Raw genomic sequence first — 26,898 nt, forward strand, 5'->3', positions numbered from 1 at the left:
AAATTATTAAATATAACACATGTTTAGGTGTTGTTAATGAGCATTGCTGGACATTTATTTTATAAGTGTTGTTTTTAATATAGTTTAAATGTCTTTTTGGCTAACAGAAGAGAAAACTATCTCACAAGAGAACATTAAAGGGTCTAGTAGCGAGAGTCCACCCCCTTCATTGTCGAGCAAACCAGAAGGTAAAGACTTAAAATCTCAGCAAATCCTTAAAAACTTACAAAGATATTGTACTTTTAACAAAAAGGATGGTTCTACTTACAAACTGTGCTTGTGTTACTAATTTTTTACGGATTTTCCGGCTAGAGAATGTGCAAAATGTATAAGATGTATAAGACAATTTATCTCCATAATTTTTTTTTCTATAAACTATGTAGCAGACCTTTTAAACCTGTGTCCTACTATCAAACTACTGTAAATTTAACATAAAATTTTATGAAATGAGTTTACCAAGGAGGTATCCATTATCCCCACTTTGTGGTGAAATATTTATGAACTGTTATAACTATTATTTAAATATGTTCTCTTATGGAAACGTTATGTAGACATTTTATGTATAAATGAACAGGAACCCTAGAAGATTAAAGATAATTTCACCAATTAATTCTATATACCCAAAAATAAAATTAACATTAGAAACATGTAAAAAGACTTGTTTAAACATTTTACACTTAAAATCGTCCATAATAGATAATCTAAGTTAAAGTAGAAATATACAGAAAAACCACATCGGACACCATGATACCAGCTGACACCTCAAATCCAGAGGCTGATAAGGCTGCTAGATTTATTTGGATGAACTGACTTAAAACTCCCCTTAAAATTACAAGGCAAAATAAAAAGAACTAAGAACAATTAAAACATTAGCAAAAACCATTTGTATTTAGAAATATTTGCCATGAGATTGGTTCAATGGACCAGCAAATAGAGAATCAATATTAATGCATCGTCTATTATACATTGTTATATTGTCTTCAGGACGGACTAGTCTGCTACCACCGAGTTCTTGCAGCCACACGAATTCCTTGTAGAGGTTTCATCACATATTTAGGGTTTAAGACTCTAGATTGATATGGAAGAACCATATCACCGAAACGCTCTTTCACTTATACATCTGGACCCGCCAACTAAAATACAACTCTAATGTTTGCACTGTAGGACAAAAGTCATTGTCCATAAATGGTTATATGGATTGGAAATATGGTTTTTCACATCCAACTCAATAGAGTCCAAGTTACACAAAATAGTCAGGTGCCATGGTACGTGAGAAACTTTACAGTGCCATGGAATTAAAAGATGGTCGGGATACACTTATCGTCTCCTACAACTGTGCTCTACAAAAAAGTGCCAATTTATCCAAATCATCTATACCAGACTACAGGCCATTCCTCCATCAGAAGACTAAAACATAAACACAACATGGATTGAAGGATTAGGCTGAAATCAAATAACCCAATTAGTGCAGCACCTATCTTGTCTTTTTCAACTGTGAAATAATTACATTAACGCCAGTGTTAATGGATGTGTGATTTTACTGTTTAAATTACCATAGTCTGTTAAAATTATTAAGTGTTCAGCACAATATGTTGTATTCCATAAATAAATAAAAATTCAAAAATAGATTGGTAGTCAAAGGAACAAAACAACTTTAAAGGAAGCAACGATTGGACTCCGGACTCGGACCACAATTTAAATGTTAGGTTTACGTTGTTTACCATACATTATGGAACTACCAGAAAAAATAAGGAATATTCTAAATAATTAAACTGTATTCAACGTAGCCTATAAGATTGCCTGACATTGACTTGAATCATTTAAGTGTAGAATCGATTTATGTACTACAACATAACCATTTGTTTACCATTATTAGAACTTTTGTTTATAATAGTTTATATTGTCTATTGTTTACTTTCTTACATTTTGTACATTTAAGAAGCTGTCTGTTAAATAAGAACTGCTTTAACAAGGCCAAAGCATTTAATCAACGCCATTTTCAGCACAACGTTTTGACAGGTTGTGTGTCTTGTCGACGTACTTTTCCGATTTTTTGAAATTGAAAATCTTCCAATTAGCCTTAATAAATAAATAATATTGAACATGTCTTGTTATAAAAAACATTGGTCGTTTTTTTGCAATCCTAAATTGATCATGGGTAGTATTTTCTGTAAATCATATTACTGTAACGAACAAAATACCCTTCAATTTTCAAAACATCAATTTTCCGACTAACTTGTATACTACAAATTACAATGTCTAAATTTGCCCATATTTTTTAGATATAAATAAATCCAATGACTTGTCAAAAAACTTTAGATCAAGTTTATAAACTAACTACTATAAAAGAAGTCATTATATTATTAAAATTATATATTAAAAATTATATTGTTCTTTCTAAAATATTTATTTGATTTGTGGGTGTTTATTTTCAGATAGTTTTATTCTTGAACCTGATATAATTCTTGCAAATGACAAGGTTTACTTCCCCGATGAAGAAATTGCAGCAAATTTCCTCTCTATTCTGGCAGTGCATATCATAAAATCGTTAGTACTTTTGTTTTTCTATGACAGTTTCTCTTTTTCAACACTACTGTCCCCAGGATTAAAAGTGAGGAATGCCAACGGAAGGTCTATAAGCCTGTACTGCGTGTAATTTATCAGGAACTGAATAAAGAGAAAGAAGGCGAATGTGAATCTCTGATTATATCATCACTACCTTCAGTTGAGAGTGGAAAATGCTTTTCTAAAAACAAGTAATGAATATTTATAAAAATTAGTAAGCTGCGAGTAAAATAACAAAATAAATATATTTACAGAAGGAAGAAGCGAGTGTCAAGGGTATATCGGACATTTTCCAAAAGTTCAACTCATACGCTTAATTCTAAGCCTAGCAGACAAACGATAAACAGTATACCTAATTTGGAAACCAATTTTGAAGAAGACAATGACGCCCCATGTGAAGAGGAAGAATTAAAAGCTTGTCCAGAAGAAGGTAAAATAACGCGATTATGCATCAACTCTCAAACAATCATTGTGTTTTATTACCAGCATACCCTTCGAACTCTTACCTTTATTCATTCTACCTGGAACAGAAACTTCACAACTGGACTTTTAAAGAGCGGGATCAAGAAGTGGAGATTCTCTTCCAAAATGGAAACAGGTTTAAATTTAATTTTTTTTAAGACTTTTTTTTACTAGAATAAGAATTTACCATACCATACAAGAATAAGAATTTAAAATTATTTTATTTATTTATTTTTTTAGTTTAGCATTTTAAACAAGTTAGAACTTAAAAACAAAACATATGTGAATATATCAAATTGTTTTAAAAAAATCTGATCTAGATCAAAGTAATAGGTCACCATACTTAGTTAAAAGTTAATTTTCAGCTAATATTAATCAGTACAAAATAATTCCTGTCATACAAGAGGGCTTAATACCCAACTACCTATTAGATGACACCTACAAACCACTTTGCATGGCTTTTTTCACATTATGTTCAATTAAAAAGACAAGGACTGTCTGAATTGAAACCCATTCATGGCAAATATAAGTCGGACGCCCTAAATCCCTCGTCCACCACAGTCCTCTACTAATCTACATACATATACAAATGGTATATATAGCTGTTTGTGTGTGTGAAAAATTCAATGGGTCATCAGAATGATTTTGCACTAATAACATAAAACATACTTCTTGATTGTCAAATTGTTATCTTATAAAAAAAATTAAATAAATACAACGTATATTTTGTTTCTCTTATTTATTAATGATATCCAACTTGCTCTCCCTTCTGCTCGATTTTTATTATTTGCTGACGATCTGAAATCTATTCCAAAATGACTTCTCCTTCCGATTGCTTTCAATACAAAATTCTATCAATAACGTGCTAACCTGGTGCTCTAATAACAAACTTGCTCTCAATGTCTCCAAACGCTACACAATTACATTCTCTCATAAGAAACAACCTTTTCTTTATCACTACACTCTCCATGATTCTCTTTTAACACGAGTTGAGGTCGTAAACGATCTTGGTGTACTTTTGATTAAAAGCTCAAGTTTAAAGAACCTATTTCTTGAATAAAAAATAGATCTATGAAGATGCTAGGTTTCATCATCCAGAACACCTATGAATTTAAAAATCCTCTATATTTTGTCCATCTTTATAAAGCTTTTGTCAACCCATACTAGATTTCGCTACACTTGTTTGGAACCCATACTATCTAAATGATCAAAAAATTCTTCAATCTGTACAAAACAAATTAAAAAAAAAAACTTTCTTACAAATTCAATCTTCCTCCGAACTCTGCCTACCCTGGAATCTGAATTTAAACTTTTCGAACTGGCACTAAGAAGGGAACTTTAATATTGTTTTTGTATTTAAATTATTAAACAATCTCATTGTTTAATGTTTTTATGTCCTCTCTTCTCTCAGCTGCTCTTCGCACTCTCTCAAAACCCACAAACTATTTTATATTCAATTCCAAAGCTCTAACTTCATGCTCTCTTCTCCTCTATACAGAATGATGATCAAGAGTAACAACATCTGCAATAGCATTGACTTCTTCAATAGTTCTGTGCAATCTGTGAAAAACCATATCCTACAACCCTGCTGTAGTTTATTACAATTTATTTCATTTACTGGTTCACCTAAATCTTGCACTCTAGTCTTATTATACAACCGAGTGACAAAATTATAGACACACCCCTAATTGTTATGATTTTTTAATGTAATGGGTTTGTACTACAAATATTTATTCAAAACACATGAAATAAATATTTTTCTTCATTAAACTTTAATTTTTCAGTAAATAAGAGAAAAAATTATTAAAATACTAAAATTAAACGATTTTGTCTGCGACAAAATTATAGACACATGGGATAAAATCAATTTAAAACAAGGTTATAATATTTTGTGGCATTACCACTCAGTTTTATTATTTCCAGTATTCTTTCTGGAATGGTTTTGTACAAATTTTGAATAAAATCTTGAGGCAAATTATTCCAGGCAGTGGTGACAGCTGTTTTAAGTTCTTCGACAGAGTTGTACTGCTTACAGTTTTGATATACCATCCTCGATAATTTTCCCCATACATTTTCTATAATGTTCAAGTTTGGTGAGAGTGCAGGCCGTTCAAGTTTTTCAATGCTGTTCTGTGAAAACCATTATTTAACAATTTTTGCATTGTGTGTGGGTGCGTTGTCCTGCTGGAATATTGGAGTCCCTTCCCATAAATCGCTGAAACTAGTTTTTTCTTTGTCCAGTAATTTCTTGTAATATTCCGAATTGACTTTTTTTGGAAGAAAACAAAGTTTTCCTTTTTTATTACACCCAATTCACCCCCAAATCATCAAAGATCCACCACCCCTTTGTTGCCGTGACAAAATTTTTTCTTCTTTAGTTAGATCATGAAAGTAGTATACGTATCTGTCCGGGCCGTCCAAATTGAATTTTTTTTTCATCAGAAAAAATAACTTTTCGGCAATAATCTTCATTTTTCAATGTGTGGTTTTCAGCAAATTTGACACAGGCTAGTTTGTGATGGGGTTTCAGAGCTGGTTTGCGTTTCAGTTTTCTTTGGACTATGTTTTCAGTTTTTTTTTAAAGGAATCTCTGAACAGTTCAAACAGAAACATCAACACCTGTGATGGCTTTTGCAGTCAAAAAGCTGTTTGAAGCAACGCGCAGGATGTGCGATTTGTCTCTTCTGGTCAAGGAAGGAGGTCATCCAGAGCTATGCCCTCTTCCATAGTCTTCACTTAGTCTATTATCTTCGATACCGATGAAAAACTTGTTTTATGCGTTGGGCGATATCTCGACAGCTCATTCCATTTTCATTGAGCAAGTGAATCAACTGGCGCTCCTCATCAGAAAATCTTCTTCCTTTGGGCGTTTTAAAATAACTTTGAATTGCTCCAAATGAACTCACAGTAATCACTTTACTAAGGCAGGGTACAGTAAATACTGAATAAACCTTTGGACTTATAAAATAAACGTAAACAAAATGTGTGTCTATAATTCTGTCGCAGCTAAATCAAAACAATACTGTTCATTAAGATGTACATTTGTATAATATTATCAGATCAAGCCATTTCCAGAGTTAATTTTCTTTTAATATCATGAACAATATTCTAATGGCAAAATAAATCATTTTTGACTGTTGAAATCGTGATTTTTTAATGTGTCCATAATTTTGTCACTCGGTTGTATATCACAAAGAGCATTATTTTCATTAAATATCTACTAAATATTGTAGTTTCAATTGTCTTTCAGCTTCATATTGTTTCCTTTGCCTTAATTTACTTAATAATTATGTTATTTATTTTTGTTATTGGTCAGTTTTTACTCTTTAATTGTACTTTTATATTTATCATTTATATTTACCATTTATAATATTACCATGTATATATGTCCTTATTCTTTTTGTATATTTATTATCTGTATTTTTTGCATATATTATTTTTATTTTTTGTTATTGTAACATGTCTTTTTATAATAGTGGATTTCGATCCGTAAATAAATAAATATATTTCAAATGTATTGACCTTATATATATTAAATTCACTAATTTCGTGGTCCGCTTGACCAATTAATATATTACAATTAATTAAGGTTTTTTGGTTGAGATAAAAAAGTCAATGGCACGAGCGGGATTCAAACCCACGATCTTCGGCTAGATATGCCGCTGCTCTACCACTTGGCAAAAAGGAGGGAAAATTCAATAGGTGGGGTTGAGATGGGAGGTTAGTGTCCGAGTGGATCGAGGTCACGATAGCTCAAGTGGTAGAGCAGCGGCGTATCTAGCCGAAGATCGGGGTTTGAATCCCGCTCGTGCCATTGACTTTTTTATCTCAACCAAAAAACCTTAATTAATTGCCTTATATATATTATTATTTATATAAATATTTTAAATAAAAATATTTCAAAGACACCTAGGAGATTCTCTTGGGGTCTGCATGGTGATCCTTAGCATTGTTGGTCTGTCTATCCTCACATACCAACACAGACCGCATGAGGAAATCTCACGATTTAGCTAACTAGGCTAAGTTATTATTAAACATATGTACAAAAATTGATAGGCTTTATACAACTAACTCTAACCAGCGAGAATAAGCAGACCAAGATTATGAAGAACTGTTTGTAAGAAAAAAATGCTTGAAACACTACTTTATCTATTTACTTTCCTAACTATACCACTTTATGCTTCAAAAATTATGTTAAATACAAATTAATTGAATGAGATATACATTACTCTGTGTTCATAAGCATTGTGGTGAGGTCTTGAAGATAAACTGATCTTCTCTGATCATTCTTGTCTGCCTTGCTATTTTCGTAAAAAAAAAATATATATTTTCATATTTTCTTACAAACATAAATATTAATTATAGTATTAGTTTATAATAAATAAATAAAAAAATTAAATAGTGTTTCATCTATCTAATAAATATGTCCTTTAACATTCATACATTTAGGTATATTGGTCGGATATCTCGTATGCAAATGGAAGGTGAAGGAAAATTCATCTGGCAAGATGGAACTATCTATAAGGTTGATAAAAAAAAAAAAAAACTCATGGTCGTAATAATAAAGAAAATATGTTTGCATGGAAGGGTATGTTCAAATCTGGATGTGCTCATGGAAAGGGTGAGATTTTTTATCCTGACTGTTCCTGGTATGACGGTGAAATTGCCTACAACAAACGACATGGAAATGGAATCATGCGCAAGTTCTCATCATCTGGAGATTGCTACTATTATGGTCAATGGTTTAAAGGGAAAAAGCATGGAAAGGTACAGTTATATTTTCCAATTCTGGTTAAATGCATTCTTAATTTTATTTATAGGGAACTGCAATTTATAATAAAAACGTCTGGTATGAGGGAAAATGGAAGTATGGAAAGAGAGATGGTTTTGGTATTATGCACTATGCTAGTGGAGCTGTCTATTGTGGTGAATGGTCCAAGGGAAACAAATCAGGCTATGGGACAATGATTTGGAATAACAATGATGTAAACAATTTCAGTGGATCATATTTGTATTCAACAAATTTAATCTTTTTTTCTCTCTCTTCTTTTTTTAGGTCTATTGTGGAGAATGGAGTTTTGGATCTATGCATGGCTTAGGAAGATATACTTGGAGAGCTTTTAAAAATTTGCAATTTGTCTCTCCACAAATGGACACGTTCACGGGAAATTTCGTTGAAGGGAAAAGACAAGGTAGAAATATTTTTCATTATGAAACATATACAATATGTTCAACTAATTAAATTCTTATAGGATTTGGTCATTTGTGCCTCGCGAGTGGAGCAAGTATATACACAAGCTGGTATAACCGTGATAAATGTGGTTCTGGTGAAGTCATATGTTGCAACGGAAATAAATTAAAAGACCGTAACCTGTTTTATCAAGACCGTGCAGTTCAAGTACGTTTTATTTAAAAAGTACTTTATTTTATCAATAGATAAATCAATTTTATATTTGTGCAGGTAGATCTGTTCAATTCTATAAACTTACCTGAAGACATGTCAGATGATATTGAACTACTGGTGCATATTTTTATTATTTGAAATCTATGTGAAATTAACAGGTTTTATCTGTTTTTAGAATTTAATGAGTGATGAAGAACTGGCTCGCAGAGTGAAGCCAAGGTCATTAAATGTTAATGCACCATTACATGAAATGGATTTTTCAATGCACATTAATGAGCTCTTTAAAGTATGTAATATTTTAAATAAAAAAAGCTTATATTTAATATTGTTTTCAATTGTACTGTTTGGAATGGTGTTTTTTCTATCACTTTGCATGATTTAGTGGTCTCTTAATAGTGATTAAACTGTCTGTCTTTTTTTTCTCTTTGTTCATTTTGTTTAATTTTTTATCATTTGTTATGCCTGTTTTGTTTGTTTACAAATCCAGTTTATACGTTTAGTAGCATTTGTGCCTTAGTTATGCAGATTTTTTCTTTTTTTTTTATGTGTTCTACTTAACACTTTAAAAATAAGCAAACATAGCTTTATTATATTTGTAAATGCGTAGATCAATATAATTACACAATTGCAGATTGACTATAATTTGAGCATTCCACAAAGCGAAGGTGACCCTGTTTGCATAATAGACTATAATGAAAGAACAGAAGTCATTAAGTTGGAGAAAATGTGGTTGAAAAGAGTCATCATGAAAAGGATGACAGACCTGAGGTCAGTGTACAACTTCTATGCGGCTATTGGTGTAGACAACAAACCGACAAAGTTCTCTATTTTTATGCTGCGGATTATGTTGCACCAGCTGTTGAGGGATTGTGGTATAACGAAAACTAAATATAGTTGTGTCGATTTGGATCAAATGGTTGGTATGTACCTTATTTCAATCTAAATTTCAAAAAAATTATAATAATAAACTATCATTAACTTTTTAGGCATTGGAAATGACCCTTTTGAAAATGTTTTGATGTATGAAATGATCCATTATCTGATAACACTCTGCATTTTAACAAGGATGAGTCCAAGGCAGAAAAATGAAGGGATTCCAGGTGTTTTGGCTGGAACTTTTGACAGGTTTATCGATGAAGTAGTGATCAAGTCAAAGGATAATTACAATGGTATTACTAAAACTTTAAACTTAGTAATAAAAAGATTGTTTGGCAATAAGGTGGAAGCAGAATGACTGTAGTTGTTTTTGTAGTATGGTAGATTCTCCATTCTGATCTAATTCACTTGATTCTTTTATGTAGGCTACTGATTGTCTTCTTACAGATACATAGATACAATCTAACAGTTTATGATGAATAAATAACCGAACAATTTAACAATGACAGTAGTAATGTAGTTCAATTATCAGGAAAATTGTGATGATTTTTTTTTTTTGTTTTTGTTCAAGCACTACTGGATTCATTCTGGGCGAGAGCCCCCCAACCAGAGGGCTGATTATGTGGGTGGTCATTGATGCATGTCGCTTTGAGTACAAATGCTGGATAACTTCCTACCATGGAGTCTGTGTTTCCTATGGGGCTCCAGTTATAAGGCAAAAACTGGCTCGCTGACTCCTAATACTATTTCCATAAGTTTTCCATTATTGTTCAGATCTTGCAATAAAGCAAACAGCACAATTTGAATTTGCATTCAAATGAACAATGCCAGTGGGAAGAAGGTTATGCTGGTCTGAGTCCTCGGACCAGGAAATCACTTGGCATAGATTTCTGCCAAATTGAAAAACTGTCATTGGAACCTGGTTCACACAGCTTGGGTCGAGTCGAGAAAGGGCCATACTAACCTGGTCACACATAAGTCACTAGGACTCTTGTTTACAAAAAAAAAGACCCTGTTGGTGCGCATTATGTACCAACAGATTCAATGTTGAGCATGCTTTACTAGAATTTTAATTCTCAAAACTAAAAGTCTACAGAATTTTGAAGCTGCAGAATGCCTACTGTCCTATGTATTGCAGTGGGCACAAATCACTATTCTAGTTCCTCATTTCTTGGTTTTAAAGTAGTATGTATTAATGTGTGGTGATTAGTAAACGTTAATCAATATTTATTTAGAAATCATGAGATACGGTCTGGTGTGATGTAGGTTTCAGAAAAACATTTTCTTTATCGTGCCAACGTTTCGAACTTTATTGAGATCATCTTCAGGGCCTGGGATTTACAAACATTGCTTACATATTACAATTACATTTTGGATGTGGAAAAGTGAATTTATACAATGCAAAATATATTTTATATATTCAATCAAAGTATTTCTGAATAACTGTAATCCAATAGTCACTTCATTCATTATACAAAACACTTCCTGAACCTCTAAGAATTAAGGACCTTTGTGCTGCAATATTTGATCCTTGCTATGAGTTGAAGGCACGATAAAGAAAATGTTTGTCTGAAACCTACATCACACCAGACCGCAACTCACGATTTCTAAATAAAAATAAAAAATATAAAAAAAAGTAGTATGTATTGTGCATTCTGTGGTGGTGTATAGAAATATTGAGAACACTGGAGTAAGAGTGTGATATCTGGAGAGTTAAAGTAATTTATGGGGTTTAAACCTGTCATGTTGGAATATCAAGTATATGGGGGAGTGATTGTGACCAGACTAATCTTGTGTTTGGAGGTGAAAGAAGCCTCACCTGAATAGCCAGAATGGGGGCATTGTCACCGACTTTTCACCGGGACATTGCGGTGGGCTCCTTGACAAGTTGGAGGGAACAGGGCTCTTGTCACTAACAGCGCTTTGGGGATGCAGGGAGCATAACAAATCTTTTTATTTTAGTAGTAATTTGACAATCTGAGGTAACAATGAGAGGTTAGCAAGTTAAGGAAACAGGAGAAAAAATATGAGAGACCAAAGAAAACTGCATGAAAGAGAAAAACAGAATTTTTCATTTTATGCACAAAGGGCCAATGATGACCACTAGATGTAGCCCATAAATAAAACGCACTACTAATACCAAATTTGCAAATAAAAAACAAAATTAATATTAAATTATTATGTGTGGTGATTAGTGACCGTTAATCGATATTTATTTAGAAATCGTGAGATACGGTCTGGTGTGATGTAGGTTTCAGAAAACTATTTTCTTTATCGTGCCAACGTTTCGATCTTTATTGTGGAAAAGTGAATTTATACAATGCAAAATATATTTTTTTATATATTCAACCAAAGTATTTCTACTCACTCAAAGTATTTGTCGTCTGTGTAATTGTGCCATTCTTGGGTGTCGTGTCGAGAGTGCCAGTGAGACTTTGCTATTTTGTGTTTATATACGTTGGATTTTGAAGGGGTGGGGAAGGACTTTTCCACATCCAAAATGTAATTGTAATATATAAACAATGTTTGTAAATCCCAGGCCCTGAAGATGATCTCAATAAAGATCGAAACGTTGGCACGATAAAGAAAATGGTTTTCTAAAACCTACATCACACCAGACCGCATCTCACGATTTCTAAATAAATTAAATTATTATTTGGGAGGGTATAAATACAATTTCACAATCCATTTCTTTTACTTTTCAGGGAACTTTTTGAAGTTTTTGAGATTCATACCCCTTACATCACTTCATTCATTATACAAAACACTTCCTGAACCTCTAAGAATTAAGGACCTTTGTGCTGCAATATTTGATCCTTGCTATGAGTTGAAGGATAACATGCCATTTACGTCAGAGTACATTCAACATATTCTCCAAGGTTGTTATGAAAATGTTACATTTCTAACAAGATTTTTTTTTTCATAAAATAAATAATATTATAGGAAGTAACACAGTTTATTGTGATGGAACATTTGGTTATATTCCCTATGAAGAGCCATATGTCGATTTTAAAAAAGAATCAGCTCAAAATGACCAAACACCATTTGCAGAACTGTCCACTTTTCAGGACTTAGGTGTGGAAAATGTCATGATGAGCATAGCAGAAGCAGTCCCACACACTTTAAATCATTATACTAAACAAATAGATGGCACCTTTCCTGTAAACATCATAAGAAATTTTAAACATGAACTCTTTTTATAATTTTTTTTTTTTTCAGCTTTCATTTCTTGACTTTTGTGACATTCTGTCTAATTTGGCAAGTAAATATGTTGGGTTGATGGAAGAATTTATCGATGAAATAAATAATGATCCAATAGTCCCAGAAGAAGAAAGAACAAGCCTTCAAAGCAGGGGTTCAAGCCCTCTTCTTAAATTCACTTTATCCCCTAAAACAGCTGTAAAGAAAAACTTTGGGAAATTAAAAGACGGAAAATTAAATTCATCACCAGAGTACAATTCTACAAAAGAATCGTCTCCAGAAATGATAAAACAATTTGTAAAAAGTAAATGGCTTCCAAAAAAACTGACTACAAAAGATATAGCAGAAAATTATAACAGTATATTAAAGTAAGAAAATGTGTTAACCGAAACTGGTTTTAATTTTGTTAATTTCACACATCAACTTTTGTCTCTCTTGGTATTATTTAAAGTGAAAAACAATTGTTATTTTCATGCTAAAGTTTCCTTGGACATTAAAGGAATTCAATCATAATATTCATGCAATTACAATATACAACTTCTAACCTAAATTCTATCTAATTTTTTGCTGTATTAAACAAACTGTTTCTCTTAAAATTAACAAGTCCTAGTCCTGATTACGTTTATTACATATCTATTATAATTCTAAGGAAACTCTAAGCTAAATTTTTCAGAAAATCTCTAATTTCTGAGATATATCCTTCATGTCTTACATGACAAATATAAGACTGCAAAGATTGCAGTCAGATTGATCGCAGATAGTGAACTTTTTGAAAGCTACTTGTTGGATTAATGTCACCATATTTTAAACAAATACTTATTTCAAATCAATATAGGTTTACGAAAAGCCGATATACATCTACCATCTGCTTAATTTCCTTTCTATCATATCTTCACTTTTAGTCATCAGGTAATTGCTTACACTTACTTTAGTCATTCGACATTGTAAGATTATTTAGAGATGGTGAGATGCGGTCTGGTGTGAAGTAAGTTTAGAAAAACATTTTCTTTATCACGCCAACATTTTGATCTTTACTGTTCTAAAGCTTTTAAAATTCGGGATGATATTGATGTGACAAAGGTTTGCCTCTGTTTTTTAGGAATTCTTTGTTGGATTTGCAGGCTATCATTTATGAATTCTGAAATTTCCTTTTCTATTATTTCCATGTATTCATTCGAATGGAAGTTAAATTCCCTATTTTATCCAAAACATCAGGTTCTTCTCTAACTTCATTTCGACTACTTTCTTCCGAGTCATAGCTGAACTATTTTTTTTTAAATTAATTTTTTTTTAAATATTTTTTTAATTTAATCAACCACGCTCTGCTACCAATTTTGTCACGATCTGTTCTCGATTCATCAAGACGGGCCCAACTCTGAATCCTTTTTATGAGAAACAGAGCCCGAGGTCTTGATCGATCCTGAATACAGCCGATCAGGTGCCGTTTTAAAATAAAATTTAATTAAAGTTTAAAAAAAATTTATTGAACACACAAGAAAATAATAATTAAAACCAATAAATTTCCTTTTAAATCTTAAACAAACAATTAAAACTTTTTATAAATTTAAATAAACAGAAATTTCCTACAAAGCATTTGCCANCGTTGGCACGATAAAGAAAATGTTTTTCTGAAACCTACATCACACCAGACCGCATCTCATGATTTCTAAATAAATAAATATATATATATATCATGTTTTTAAAAGATAATTGCAGTGCTCCTGGCTTGGTCTGTGAAATTAAGCATCAAAACTTCTCTCTTGAAGTTAGAATAGCCTCCAAATTCAAAAGCAGTGGCCTTCCATAATGATCATCTTTTAACGGTGGCTGGAAAGAACATGCTAAAAACAGAACTTTAATAGCTGGGCAGTTTTGCAAAATATCTCAAGATAGTTTGGAGAATAGAACCTTCAGTTCAGATGCTAAGCAGCAAAACTGAATGATTGCAAATTGAACCAAGTTGATGAAATGAAATATCTAGGTATACAATTTAATAGCAGCCAGAACTGTACACACCATGTAAATCAGGACAGATATATACATTTTTCACGGCAATTCAACAGGTTTTTTAATGATACTCTATGGTGAGGCGAACCAAATGATGACCTACTTATAAAAAAAATAAAAACAGCAGTAAAACATATCTGGTTTAAAAATGCGAGGCATTTTCAAAAGTGGACCTATCCGTGATTGATTATTTACAAAATCAGACCCAAAGTTTCGACCAATCAAAACATCGAAGTCAGTCAGCATGACATTTTCTTAAGTGAACCCCCCCATGCACCTGCTTGGTTGTGTATTACCATTTTTATTCTTTTACCATTTACTAGTTTACTATTTTTAATGTTTTCCTTTGAAAAAGAAATATTGTCATTTTTAACTTTTTAATTGCAATTCCTATTGCACATAAATAAATTTTTTTTTGCTAATAGTTACAAAAACGTACGTATCCCGACTTCAGTTACTTATAGTTCAAATTGGGCATTGCAATTGTCAAATATTATCTAAGGTGTGTTAATGTTCCTTTTTTTGTACCTTTTATCTGGAGTCATGGGAGAATTTCTGCAAAGGTCATTTCTGCAAAAATTTGGAATTTCATCAGTGGAGTGAGAAACTGTTTCGTTGGACATGACCAAACTGTGAATCCCTTACTTACTCTCTCTTTTGTATATGTGGTTCTATATATATATTTTTTTTTTAATATTATGACTTGTGTGTGTAATATTTTGAATTGTGTATTATACTTAAAAGGTTTATAAATAAATAATAAACAAGTATAGTAAGTAACACAAGTTTTATTAAAACTATATAACAAAAGCTTCTCTTCTGGAAGCAAAATTTTCCTACATTATTGATAATATTAAATTGCCCTTATGGTTTAGGAGAACTGAAGCCAGCAATATTTGCGTTTTCCTCAGCGCTTTCACGGGCAATGCGATAATATTTGCCATCAAAGGGTTTAACATAGAAAGCTCTGTAATCCGATCTTTCCTTCATCTTTTCTTTCACGTCCTTTACAAGAAGCCTTTAAAAAACAACACAGTTCAAATAAAAACAACGGCTATTATAAACAGTCTGACCTTATTTTCTTCTTTTCGTCTTCCTCATAAAGTACGTGTAAATATTTTTCATATTCCTGTTGAGGTGGGGTGAACACATAACGGGCCAAAAATCTTGTAATTGGATGCTAAGTTAAATAAAAGAAATGTAAACATTTTTGAAATTGCGATACAAATAGAATAATATTTTATACTTACGCTGTAGTATTCCCAATGCTTAGGAGTGTAATCTTCAGGGATTTCAGCAAGTTGGGCAGGACCGATGAACACATTAGCGTAGAACACTATGAGGCCAACAGGTATAAGGCCAAGCAATGTGTAGAAATGTAATAGATCTTTGAATTTGTGCCACTGAAATCTGGATGAAGTGATATTCATCTTGCGTTCACTCATGTTTCTCACTATTACTGTAATAGATAATTAGACATTTCACATTTCATTTATTAATTAACGTGCATAATTACAATTGAATTTGATTATGAACATGTGTAAAACCAGTACTGGATCACTTATTGGATCTGTCTACACTTGGGACAGCTCCTTACTGAAGATGGTGCAAAGCCGAAAAGAGTTTGAGTCAAAAAGCAAACAATCAAAAACCCCCGATGGATAAGTGACCTGGTGCCATTTCAACTGGGAATTCTTAGAGATGGCCCTGATCTGTTGCGATGATTAATCCTTTAAGTGGTAAGTGCTGGATAACTTCTTCTGCCATGGGAATGACAAAGTCTAGAGGAGGTCTGAGTTTCTTATGTACCATGGGGCTCCAGTTATAAAGCAAAGACTGACAACCGGAGCTGACCCCCTCTTACAAATACTGTTTTTGTAAGTCCAGCCACTCTTGTTTAAATCTTACAATAAAGCAAATACATTTTCAACCAAAGTGGAAGAAGGTCATGCTGGTCTGCAGGTCCCTCAGCTGTAGGGTTTCCATTGCGCAAAAAACACTCACTCAACTAAATGCGAGAATCACTTGTGAAACGCCAACTCAGGTTAACCATTCCCACTAGGCGACTTATAACTACAGCAAGAGCGTATGCTATCATGGTGATACTTTTTGGCTTTGTTCCATTTTGATGATCATCCATGCGTGCATCCTCTCTCTTGTTCTCTTATCTTTAGCATCCCACAAAAATCCGTAGTTGTGATACATTCGGATAAATCGAATGCAGTCCTCCTGGTTAATTCTCATACTCGAAACAAGTGCGTTTAGACGAAGGGAAACAAACAATGCAATACACTTTGGTGTGCAATAAAAAACCGACTGCCGTTCGGCTCCCCGTGAAACATTCTCATGCCAAAAGTTTTACAGTCCCGGCTAGGTATCCACAATGCAACAAAAGTTTCATGAAACAATTATGCGAGTAATTTTCACATAGTGGAAACCCAACTTTAGACTTCAATCCTTCATTTAACTTGGAATTCACAAACTCTAAACTTATCTTCTATCTTGATTTTAGCAGATAATATTTTAGGCCATAAAACAAGTTTAAGATGCTAAAATTAAATTACATACAAGAGCCTATTTTTAGAACTGATTTAATCAATAATCAATCTCATCTTGAAACAATTCCACACAAAATATCGTCAAAATTTGAATTAAATCGTAAGAAAAACTCACAGTTCTGTTGGGAGAAGAGTTTTCTCGAAATGAGTTTAAAGGCGTTTCCGCCCAAACTGCTCCATGCAGGCATTCTTTCCTGATATTATTGCCTATTTCATTTAAAAAAAAGAGCAAAAAAGTTTATGTTTATTTATAAAGTTGTGCTTGTTAAAAACGGACTTAACAGAACTTCAGTGAAAAATCCTTGTTGAATCCAGCTGAAGCAAGGTTACACTCGGTCAGACCTAGAAAATGCTTCATTATGACGACCTTGGCTATACAACGTCATTTTGATGACGAAATAATCATTTTATAAGTATGAACATATTTCAAAAATCAAAAACACAAAACAAACTTTTTCCAGTTTGAGACAAACGAACTTACACTCGACAATCAAACTAAGCGCAATTAAAATTGTCAATAGTTATGTAATTAATTCAATCAAGCAAATTCAGCATAAATTCCTTCTTTTTTTTATTATTACTACTACACTAGACCAACTTAGTACAAGTTACACACAGTGATTGTCTTGTATTAAATACTTCGCATCAGACATCTGATTAAAATAAGTTTATAACAAGCCTTTTTTCAGCAATTGAGGAAATAGTTTAAGTTTATACATATATATAATAAGGAATAACATTAAATAAATATATAAATTAATAAAAACTATACGCATAACGTCCACTATCTGCTATATTCAAACAATGTCCAGTACATCCTGAAGGGTACATGGCTTACATGCCTGAACTGACACAAATTATTCATATTGTAGTTAATTTATGTGTCAACTGTAAATGAAAACATAAAACTAAAATGCATGAATAAAATACTAAAATGACTGGATGGATTAAACTGTCATAGAATCTCATCGACTGTAATTATTTTAATTAATAACTAAGTAAGACGATAAAACGGGAAAACAAAAAGCCAACAGAATACAACTGTAATATTTAAAACAAAAAATAGGCAGTGAAAGCCACACTCAAGCAGGCTGAGCTGTAGCAAATAAATAATAAGTCAATGTGCCTTTAATTTTTGTCCTTCAAAATATAGCTCATATAAATGAAAAATAAAATAGGCTGCAACACGACTAGGAAGAACCATCAATAGAGTAGGGTCAGTAAAAGCATCATTTCAATGTTAATGGCCAGATAGATTTGAATTGGACCAATCCAACATACTACCAGGAACTGCTAAGCTGAATAACATATTTGATTGGTCCGTTAAAAGTAAAGAGCATGGGGGAAACAACAAAAATTGTCTTATTTCAATCCTTTTCACTAATATATTAAATATAATCCCAATATCTTTAGACAATATAAATAATACAGTTTAGTGCTCTAAAAGCATTTTTTTCTTTTTATATACTAACAGTTAATGCTTAGTTTCTTGTCCGGTTGTCCACCATTAAATGGAAAAAGTGCGGACAGAAGAAGTTCCGCCCAATCGGTGCTTATCCGCGCTCGCCCGGTTAGCAACTAACAGTTAAAGTTACCTACAAAGAGAGGATAGGCAGGATAAAATGATTAGTAATGACTAAATTGTAGTATTATTGAAATAAACAAATCTTCAAGTTATTTATTTTTTATTATGTTATAATACATTTATACATTTTAGAAATTCTTTTCAGCAAGGGTTATTTTTGATGTTTCCTTTAAGTTTGTCACTTCTGTGCGTCTTTCCTTGTCATTTCCATTTTCTCCAGACACGGACTCAACGTTTACGTTTTGTGTGAGTGGCAGCATTTCAGTTAATGAATGTAGCTCCAATGATGTAATTTCATCATTGTTAATGTTGTTCATCATGTTGCCTTCTGAGGCAGAAAAGTTATCTGCACCTGAAATAACATCATTCATCCAATTGACACATGCTACTACAGTTTTAATTATTTCGTGATCCTCAGTTTCTCTAGCATTACCGTTTTTAGGTTTGTGATTTTTGTTCCTAGCACATTCCATCATAATTGTAAGATCTTCATCTCTACTTTCACAATCAACTGAATATTTTACTTGGTTACATTTCCTTAGCTCATGTAGGTATTCGTTGTACTTCATGGAGTTTAGTTGCTTGTTTGATTCTGGATATATTTTACCAAGAGATTTCTTATTCCCAATAGAATTGACTTTATGTTTCCTCAAATTGCTTTTGAACCGTCTGTAAATATCTGGACAAGATTTGCATTTACTCGTGTATAAATTTTTTCTTAGCATCAACTTGATTGGGCTGTAAGAAGAATATATTCCCTTACTTGACAAACTGCGTGTAGAATATGTTATCTTTCTTAAAGAGCTTGCATTCGTGCATTTTTTAGTAGGAATTAGAGATATTTTGGAAGAGGGCGATTGTTTAGAAAAACTTGAGGACAAATTAATTTCGTTGTTAAGATTTATAAGGCCAGAAGTCCTGTTAATCTTTTGTGGTGATGTGATTGGCAAATTCAATTCCAAGTGTCTAGTAATGCTGTCTTTAAGATTATCATTACACAAATCCATCATAGATCCAAATGCATTCATTATTGCATTATCTTTGTCGGCTCTTGTAACGTTATCCAACCTTACATCTTCACACGGTCTCAATTCTTTAGTCAACAATGAGCATTTCGTATCTGTACTTTTATATTTCTGACTTCTATGCATTGGTAGAAAAGCTTTCTTTTCAATTCTGTTATCAATGCTACGATTATCAGCATTGGGCGAATGCAGTGGTTTTACCCACACGATACCATCATCCTGTAGCAGAGATGAAGAATAGCCATTTTCACTTTTTAATGGGTGGTCTGTTTCTTGTGCATGAACTCTTACATCACGTTTTCTGTAATCATGGTCCTGGGTATTCTTATGTATTTCAAAACAGCGCGGTTTAAGTCCTACAGATGTGATATCAAATGTTTCTGTTGCCAAGTCTTCAATTATTAAGTCATCGAATCGTTGAGGCTCATTTTGTACAGAGAAAAATTTCACTTGTTTGTTTAGATTTTCTGTATTAGCATTAAATGTGTTAATCTTTTGCTGATACTCAGTTTTTTGTTCATTGTTAGCAATTTCGATGTGACATGGTTTTAGATGTGTAACTGTCTCAAATTCTTCTGTTGATAAATCTTCAATTATAACCCTGTCAAATTTTTTTGATTCCTTTTTTCGTAATACATATTCTTCATCTATTAACAGATTGATGGGGGCAAGGCGTTCAACCATTTTTTTCTTCTGCCTTGTCTTAAACTTGATATCATTCCCATTCTCTGGCCAAGCTTGAATCACACGCATTTGCCCCTGATTTGCTGGCAATAAAGTAGGTACTTTAAATTTTACGTTTGTGCATTTTTCATCATCTGAAGTTTCTGATGCTGATACGTCACTGGCTGATTTTAAAAGGGGGATATTTAAAGTTGGAGATTCTTCAGCACTATATTTATTTGTACTGAATTCTTGAAAATCTAAATCCCCAATGTCCTCTAAACATTTATGTTCCTCAGATTTAGGTAGTTTCCTTACCCACTCATTATCTGTTGATCTATTTGGTTGAAAGCCTGAGTTTATAATATCAGTGTAGTCTCCGTCATAAGTCCTCTTGAATGGTGATCTAGTGAAGTAGTCCCATACATTTATTAAAGAGGTAGTGTGATTTTCAGGTGGCAAAGAACTGAAAAATCTACGAGTTTGTTTTTGTTTTATTTTTTCCACATTTCTCGATGAATAGAGTTTATTTTTAATGTCTGTATCGCATTCCATAGCCGACTTCGATTTCAAACGCCCCATCTTTGTTTTGTGTGTAAATACGTTTAATGGGACCGATTGGGATTTTAGCCTAAAAACTATTGAACATGGCCGAGAATCTGAAAACAAAATTTGCAATGTAATATTACATGACAGATATTACATATATATTTGCTCAAGTGTTCTAATGCAGCATTGTTCTCTCAGCATGTCAACACAAGTTTGATTTGCTAAAATAATACATTATTGAAAATTAGACCTGACTCAGATAGCTTGTTAATGATAGTGAACTTACATTATTCATTAATGTACGTACAATATTATCAAATATTTTTATGTCATAATCTTTCAAAATATTTCTACATAATCTGCAAAGTTAGTGGTACAAATTTTTCATTTTGTGTATATTAATTTCCACGTATAATACAAATAAAAATGAAAAAAAAATCGTAAATTAAACATTGGAACATTAATCAAAAAGTAATACATGATTCTCACTAAGTTTACAGATCATTGATTAAAAATGTGCATCTGTATAGTTTATATATCTTGGAAAAATAAAGGCAATTGAAACGATAAGTTTGTGTCATGGGAGATCGAAATAACAGTAGCTCAACTGGTTGAGCGTTGGAGTTAAATCCTGTGCTTACACAAATTTTTCATTTCAATAAACCGTGTATATTATTTGAAAATTAAGATATCAATAATCTGCTTCAATCCAAAAAGAGTTTTTTTTTCAAATTTCACACCTCCATGACAAAAAAGTATACTGCAAAAATAAGTAAATAGTTATTGATTTCAGTATGTATAAAATCTTTGACAATTTTGTGCATAGATAGTAAATAAATACTAATATTATAAAAGCAAAGAAATTGGAATGTTTACAATATATAAGATTAATCACAAAACAAACAATCCAAAGTTTGCCAAATATAATTCCTTAATGATTGTCTCTTTGTTTTTTCTTAGCCAGTAAGTTTTAAATGATGTAGAAAAACATATTTTCAATGGATTTGAACACACAGTTGAAAAATAAAATGTGGAAGATGAGATACCGCGAAATTGGGAAAAATATTCTTTCACTGATATCATGGTAGTAAAAATTTGTAAACTAAGCCAACAAAAGATTAAAATGAAGAAAGATTCAAAAGAGAACTCATTAACTGGAATAAAAAAAGAAAATCTAAATGTTACTACATGCCCAATTCTAACGATACTCCATCAATTCAATGTAAAATTGAGAAAAGTAATAACAAAAGTCATTAACAAAAAGTACTGGGCAAATTGAGATGATGCAAGGTATGAGTCAATTTTCATTTCAGTTTTTCATACCTAGCAAAATAATTTTCCCATATATGAAGTGATTTGCTAGAGACAGACCCAACAAGGAGAATACACATTTTGAATTGTGCTGAATTATGATCAGTAAACCATATGAAACACAAAGATTAAGGTGAATTACGCTGTAAAACACTATTCTGGAATTTATCACTGGAGAGGATTGTTGGACTTACATACAGCCCATCGTATTTATCCCTGTTGTATGAAATGGTCTATGTCGTAGATGATATTTTGTATGGGACAATGCTCCTCGATATTTTGCTTATCTTCATACTTCTAAAACCTTAAAACAGGAAATGGCTGGACTAAATGTAAATATTTTTGAATGGCTCTCGACCTAAACCTAAAAGAAAAATATTGGAAACTTTGGCCTGAAAAAACTATGAACAACGAGTTTTCCATTTGGATGAAGAATTGTGGAAAGCCATGGAAATCAAATGTCTGACATAAAGATAACATTAAAAAAACTCCGAATTATTAAACAAATTATATTGTTCAATGAACAAATGTTTATTAAACAGTGTATGAAAGAAATAAGCGAAACAGTAGACCATTGAAAATATGAATTTTTAAAATTGTATACATATGTGAGAAATTAAATGTACACATTTTTTTGTCGCAGGTTTCTTCAATTAAATTGATAATTATCTAAAACTATTAAAAACAATTTTATGAGCTACAGGCTAAAAAAAAACATAAAAAAATAAAGAAAAAATTTAAAAAATGGTGTACAATTGTGTGCTTATTGTAGGTAGTATACTACTACTTTTTTGTTACTAACAAAAATGTTCTTGCTTCGACAATTTGTGCAGTTGTAAATGACATGATGTTTCTTAAAACTGGAAGCAGAATTTACAATAAAACTACGAAAATTCTCTAAAAATCATTAATTGTTCATAATGATTTTGTTCTCTCTGAAAAATAAATTAAAAATAAGTTTTAACTTACAATGTTTTATAGTTTTATGTTTTTTCCTAGTTTCGGAGTTGTGATTTCCTACATTTCCATCACCATTCTGTAAATGTAGTTTATTATCTGTAAATGTTTGCAGCTGCTGTGGTTCCACAATTTCATCTTGTAAGCCTTCCTCATCACATCTGGGTAATGTTCCTATAAGGCTAAACTTATAATCGTTATTTTCCATCTCAACAAACGTATCCCTGTTTTTAGTTAAGTTCACTCTTTCTGTCATTTTGTTGTAAGCTTGGGGCCTATCGATGTTCGAGTTGGTTCTAGGAGGCTTCTTTCTCCTATTTCTGATTAAGTTGGGGAATAAAGGTCTGTATTTTAAGCTAAGAATTAGTGAACATGGTCGAGTATCTAAAAAGCAAAACATATTAGCTTTTCTTTACAAAGTTAATTAGATTTACATTTTGCAATGGTCAATCATGAAATTATCTGTACAGATTTATTTGTTCAATTTTACTTTACTTTTAACCTTTTATTAAAACAATTTTATGGCATATAGTATACTTACATTTCATTCGTTTATCCTTACTTGCAAAATTGCAAGTTTCTGCATTGTTATGGCAAAACAACTTATCTAAGCCAAAATCTTCATCCTCACAATCAAAATCTATAACACCGTTGTTCAATGTGTCTATAGTGGTTTCTTCCATTTTCGATTCCAATTCAGTCACAAAGCTGTCCTTTATGTCAACTTGAAAATCTTCATTTAGTATTAATTTGCTATTTAACTTTTCCTCCTTGGCGTTGATACCTGACATAATAATGGTGTCCCTGTCTTTTAAATTAATCCTGTCCAATTCTTCATTTATGAATTGCATTGGGGATTGAATATTGTCTGGTTTGGAATTTATATTAGGTAACGGCTTCATTTTTAAAGCTGTTTGTGAATGGTGCATTTCCAAACGCTCCTTCATATTATCATCAAATTCAGGTAGCAATGTTTGAAACTTGCAATCAGGCAATGAATCGTCACTTGAGATGGGATCTGCAGACACTATTTCTGCTTCCATGTTTGCTAATATGGAGCTTAAAAAGGACTCTATGTCATTCATTACACATTCCTTGTGATAATGGTTGAACTCAATCTCAATGTTATCTATTTCTCCTAGGTCATCAGAATCAGTCTGATTGGAGTTTAACATTGGATTAGAGGAGCTTTCTAATATCTCTGTGTTTTGTATATCATTTACTACAGTTTCTGTTAGTTCCTCATAGAACCATACAGGCATTTCCTCCGTCTGTACAATTCCTTCATCTATAACTATAGTATTTTGTACAAGTTCATTTGGTTTATTCTTTTCTTCTAAAGTTGGCATTGCTTGGTCACCATTGGACACACATGCTTCTTCAGTAAGTGTAAATTGTTCACTCACATACTTAACTACTTCCTCTGTTTGTACACCTGCACTAATAGCTGTGCTCTCTGTTTGTATGGTCTGTTCAATTGGTTTAACTATTCTTGGCAGAGTTTGTACTGATTCATTACGTATGTTTGTACAATTTTCCTCAGTTTGAAAACTCTGTTCACAAACACTAATGGGATTCTCCTCAGTCTGTACCATTTGTTCCTCTAGGCAAATAATAGCGGTCTCAGTTTGGATATTTTCATGCTTTGCATTCAAACTATTGTCCTCAGTTTGTGTACATTCTTCACTAATAGCCAGTGCTACGTTCTCTGTTTGTACAGTTTTATTATCTAACATTTTGTAAGTTTGTACAACTTCTTCCTTTGTACTCTTGTTCTTTTCATCAGTCTGTGCACTCTGTTCAAATGTAAACAAAGCTAATTCCACAGTCTGTGATATTTGTTCTCTGAGCATTGCTGCTTGGTCCTTTTGTATACCCTTTTCACTTGTTTTTGTGTATACTTTATCACTTTGTGTTGAATGATCTGTANTGTACGTTTGAATTGTAGGGTATGATGTATTCCTATTGGCCATTTTTGATGTAATTACTGGAGACAGACATTTATCATCTATTGCCATGGGTTCATTCTTACAAAATACTTCAGAATGACCCTTCTCTAGAACAGTATGCTCCTGAAATATTATTACGTCATCATCATCTGACCATCTCGTCTCAGAATTATCATTTTTCATTTCATATATATCACTGTCCAATAATTTATTTGTAGAGGGCTTCTGTATAATGAGTGGTTCCTTTGATAATCCTTGTATTGCCATTTTTGATGTAATTACCGGAGACAGACATTTATCATCTATTGCCATTTGTTCATTCTTACAAAATACTTCAGAATGACTCTTCTCTAGAATATTATGCTCCTGAAATATTATTACGTCATCATCATCTGACCATCTTGTCTCAGAATTATCATTTTTCATTTCAAATAAACTACAGTCCAATAATTTATTTGTATAGGGCTTCCGTGTAATGAGTGGTTCCTTTGATAATCCTTGTTTATCAATGGCCGATAAGTTGTTACATAAATCATTTATACCAATTTGTATTGGATTTTTTATTGTGTGTAGTTCATTGAATATTTGGGAATTCGATGCCATGTTATATGTTTCTGACGCTGAAATCCTTTCATCTATGCTTTGACCAAATTTCATTTCTTTTCTCAATTCAGTTTCTAGTTGATCATCGTCTAAAGTGGCGTCGTTGAACACAGAATTCTCATTTTGTGGAAATATCATGTTAATGTTTTGAAAACAATAATTATCTGATTGTTTCATCTCTATCAATTCACATGAAGTGTTGTTTGGACAAGCTTCTTGTTTTCTTAGAATGCTAAATTGGAAATCTGTGTTTAGCTGAACATTGTGAACCTCTAAATCATTTTCATTTGATTCATCAGATTTATTGGTGTTCAAAATTCTCATTGGCTTTTTGTTGTCATTTAATGTTACAAGGTTTTCTTGATTTGTTAGTCCTATTTCCTGGTTAACTTTTGTTGCTTGGATTTGAATATTATATATCAAATCGCAAGGATCATGTTCTGGAATAATTTCAACTTTTGGTTCAACACCAATTGAATCGGTAATATCTTGGCATTCTTTGTTTTGACAATTTTCATTATTTTCAAGCAATGGTGTGAAATCAGGATTACAGATATCATGTAAATTTTTAAAAGAAAATGTTTGGGGTTGTCTGATAGTTTGAACTTTTTCATCATTACAATCATTTTTATCTTCATTGTCAATAGAAGTCCCATTTTTAGAGAGAAAAATTTCTTTAGTTTCTGCATGGAGTTCTTCTGGAGACGTTGGCTCCATCAGTTTGGCTGTAGTTCCATATGTTGAGTTAATTTCAATCAGAGAAAGGTCCTTTAATGAACCTAATTCAGAATTTTTGCTTGATGGCAGCATAGTTACTTTGGAAGAAGCAGATATTTTTTCCTCGTGTTCTGAGGATAATTTTCTGTTTATACCGGTATGCTCCTTGATGTAGTGTTCTTGGGTACATAGCGTTTTCTGTTTAAATATGCCATCCATACTGCTGCTGGATTTTTCTGTTTTGTTCTCAATCAACTTTTCATATCTTGGATTTAATACTTCATTTTTTGCTAAAATGGGATATATACTGGGAATATTATAGTTCCGATTTCGTAGTGTTTTGTTTGCTCGAAGCAAGTGGGTACGTTTTCCTAGGTATTGATTCTGTTTTAAATCTGTTAATGATTTATCTTCTAGATCGATGTTGGAGTCACTAGAAGAAGGCTCAGGAGGAAGCGGTATATCG

At 32.3% G+C, this 26,898-nt stretch overlaps 3 protein-coding genes across 6 annotated transcripts; 1 reads left to right on the forward strand and 2 right to left on the reverse strand.

Annotated features, from left to right (window-relative positions):
* The first annotated feature begins 34 nt into the window (after positions 1-34).
* LOC106670374 (radial spoke head 10 homolog B-like) lies at positions 35-12,899 on the forward strand. 2 transcript variants are annotated; one of them, XM_014400640.1, is made up of 17 exons: positions 35-188; positions 2,436-2,547; positions 2,604-2,756; positions 2,820-2,995; positions 3,052-3,163; positions 7,477-7,552; positions 7,615-7,794; positions 7,848-8,012; positions 8,084-8,219; positions 8,280-8,425; positions 8,489-8,548; positions 8,607-8,717; positions 9,063-9,351; positions 9,418-9,600; positions 12,013-12,186; positions 12,251-12,468; positions 12,527-12,899. In XM_014400640.1, the coding sequence occupies exons 1-17, from the start codon at positions 89-91 to the stop codon at positions 12,878-12,880; spliced, it is 2,745 nt and encodes a 914-aa protein (XP_014256126.1). In that variant the 5' UTR covers positions 35-88; the 3' UTR covers positions 12,881-12,899. The 2 variants fall into 2 exon arrangements, with proteins under 2 accessions (XP_014256126.1, XP_014256127.1); XM_014400641.2 differs by lacking the exons at positions 12,013-12,186; positions 12,251-12,468; positions 12,527-12,899 and adding an exon at positions 9,879-10,438.
* Positions 12,900-15,283: 2,384 nt separating this feature from the next.
* Positions 15,284-17,428, reverse strand: LOC106670404 (NADH dehydrogenase [ubiquinone] 1 beta subcomplex subunit 5, mitochondrial). 2 transcript variants are annotated; one of them, XM_014400706.2, is made up of 5 exons: positions 17,351-17,428; positions 17,189-17,280; positions 15,766-15,974; positions 15,589-15,695; positions 15,297-15,533 (listed from the first exon to the last, which is right to left on the reverse strand). In XM_014400706.2, the coding sequence occupies exons 2-5, from the start codon at positions 17,259-17,261 to the stop codon at positions 15,380-15,382; spliced, it is 543 nt and encodes a 180-aa protein (XP_014256192.1). In that variant the 5' UTR covers positions 17,262-17,280; positions 17,351-17,428; the 3' UTR covers positions 15,297-15,379. The 2 variants fall into 2 exon arrangements, with proteins under 2 accessions (XP_014256191.1, XP_014256192.1); XM_014400705.2 differs by having other exon boundaries at positions 15,284-15,533; positions 17,189-17,402.
* A 1,320-nt stretch (positions 17,429-18,748) lies between these two features.
* On the reverse strand, positions 18,749-25,086 carry LOC106670394. 2 transcript variants are annotated; one of them, XM_014400689.2, is made up of 4 exons: positions 23,705-25,086; positions 23,176-23,547; positions 19,092-21,005; positions 18,749-19,010 (listed from the first exon to the last, which is right to left on the reverse strand). In XM_014400689.2, exons 1-4 carry the CDS (start codon positions 25,014-25,016, stop codon positions 18,787-18,789), a joined length of 3,822 nt encoding a protein of 1,273 aa, XP_014256175.1. In that variant the 5' UTR covers positions 25,017-25,086; the 3' UTR covers positions 18,749-18,786. The 2 variants fall into 2 exon arrangements, with proteins under 2 accessions (XP_014256175.1, XP_014256174.1); XM_014400688.2 differs by having other exon boundaries at positions 18,749-21,005.
* Positions 25,087-26,898: the final 1,812 nt, after the last annotated feature.

The sequence above is a fragment of the Cimex lectularius genome, unplaced genomic scaffold (assembly GCF_000648675.2).
Source record: "Cimex lectularius strain Harlan isolate CLEC.00 unplaced genomic scaffold, Clec_2.1 scaffold61, whole genome shotgun sequence".
NCBI lineage: Eukaryota > Metazoa > Arthropoda > Insecta > Hemiptera > Cimicidae > Cimex > Cimex lectularius.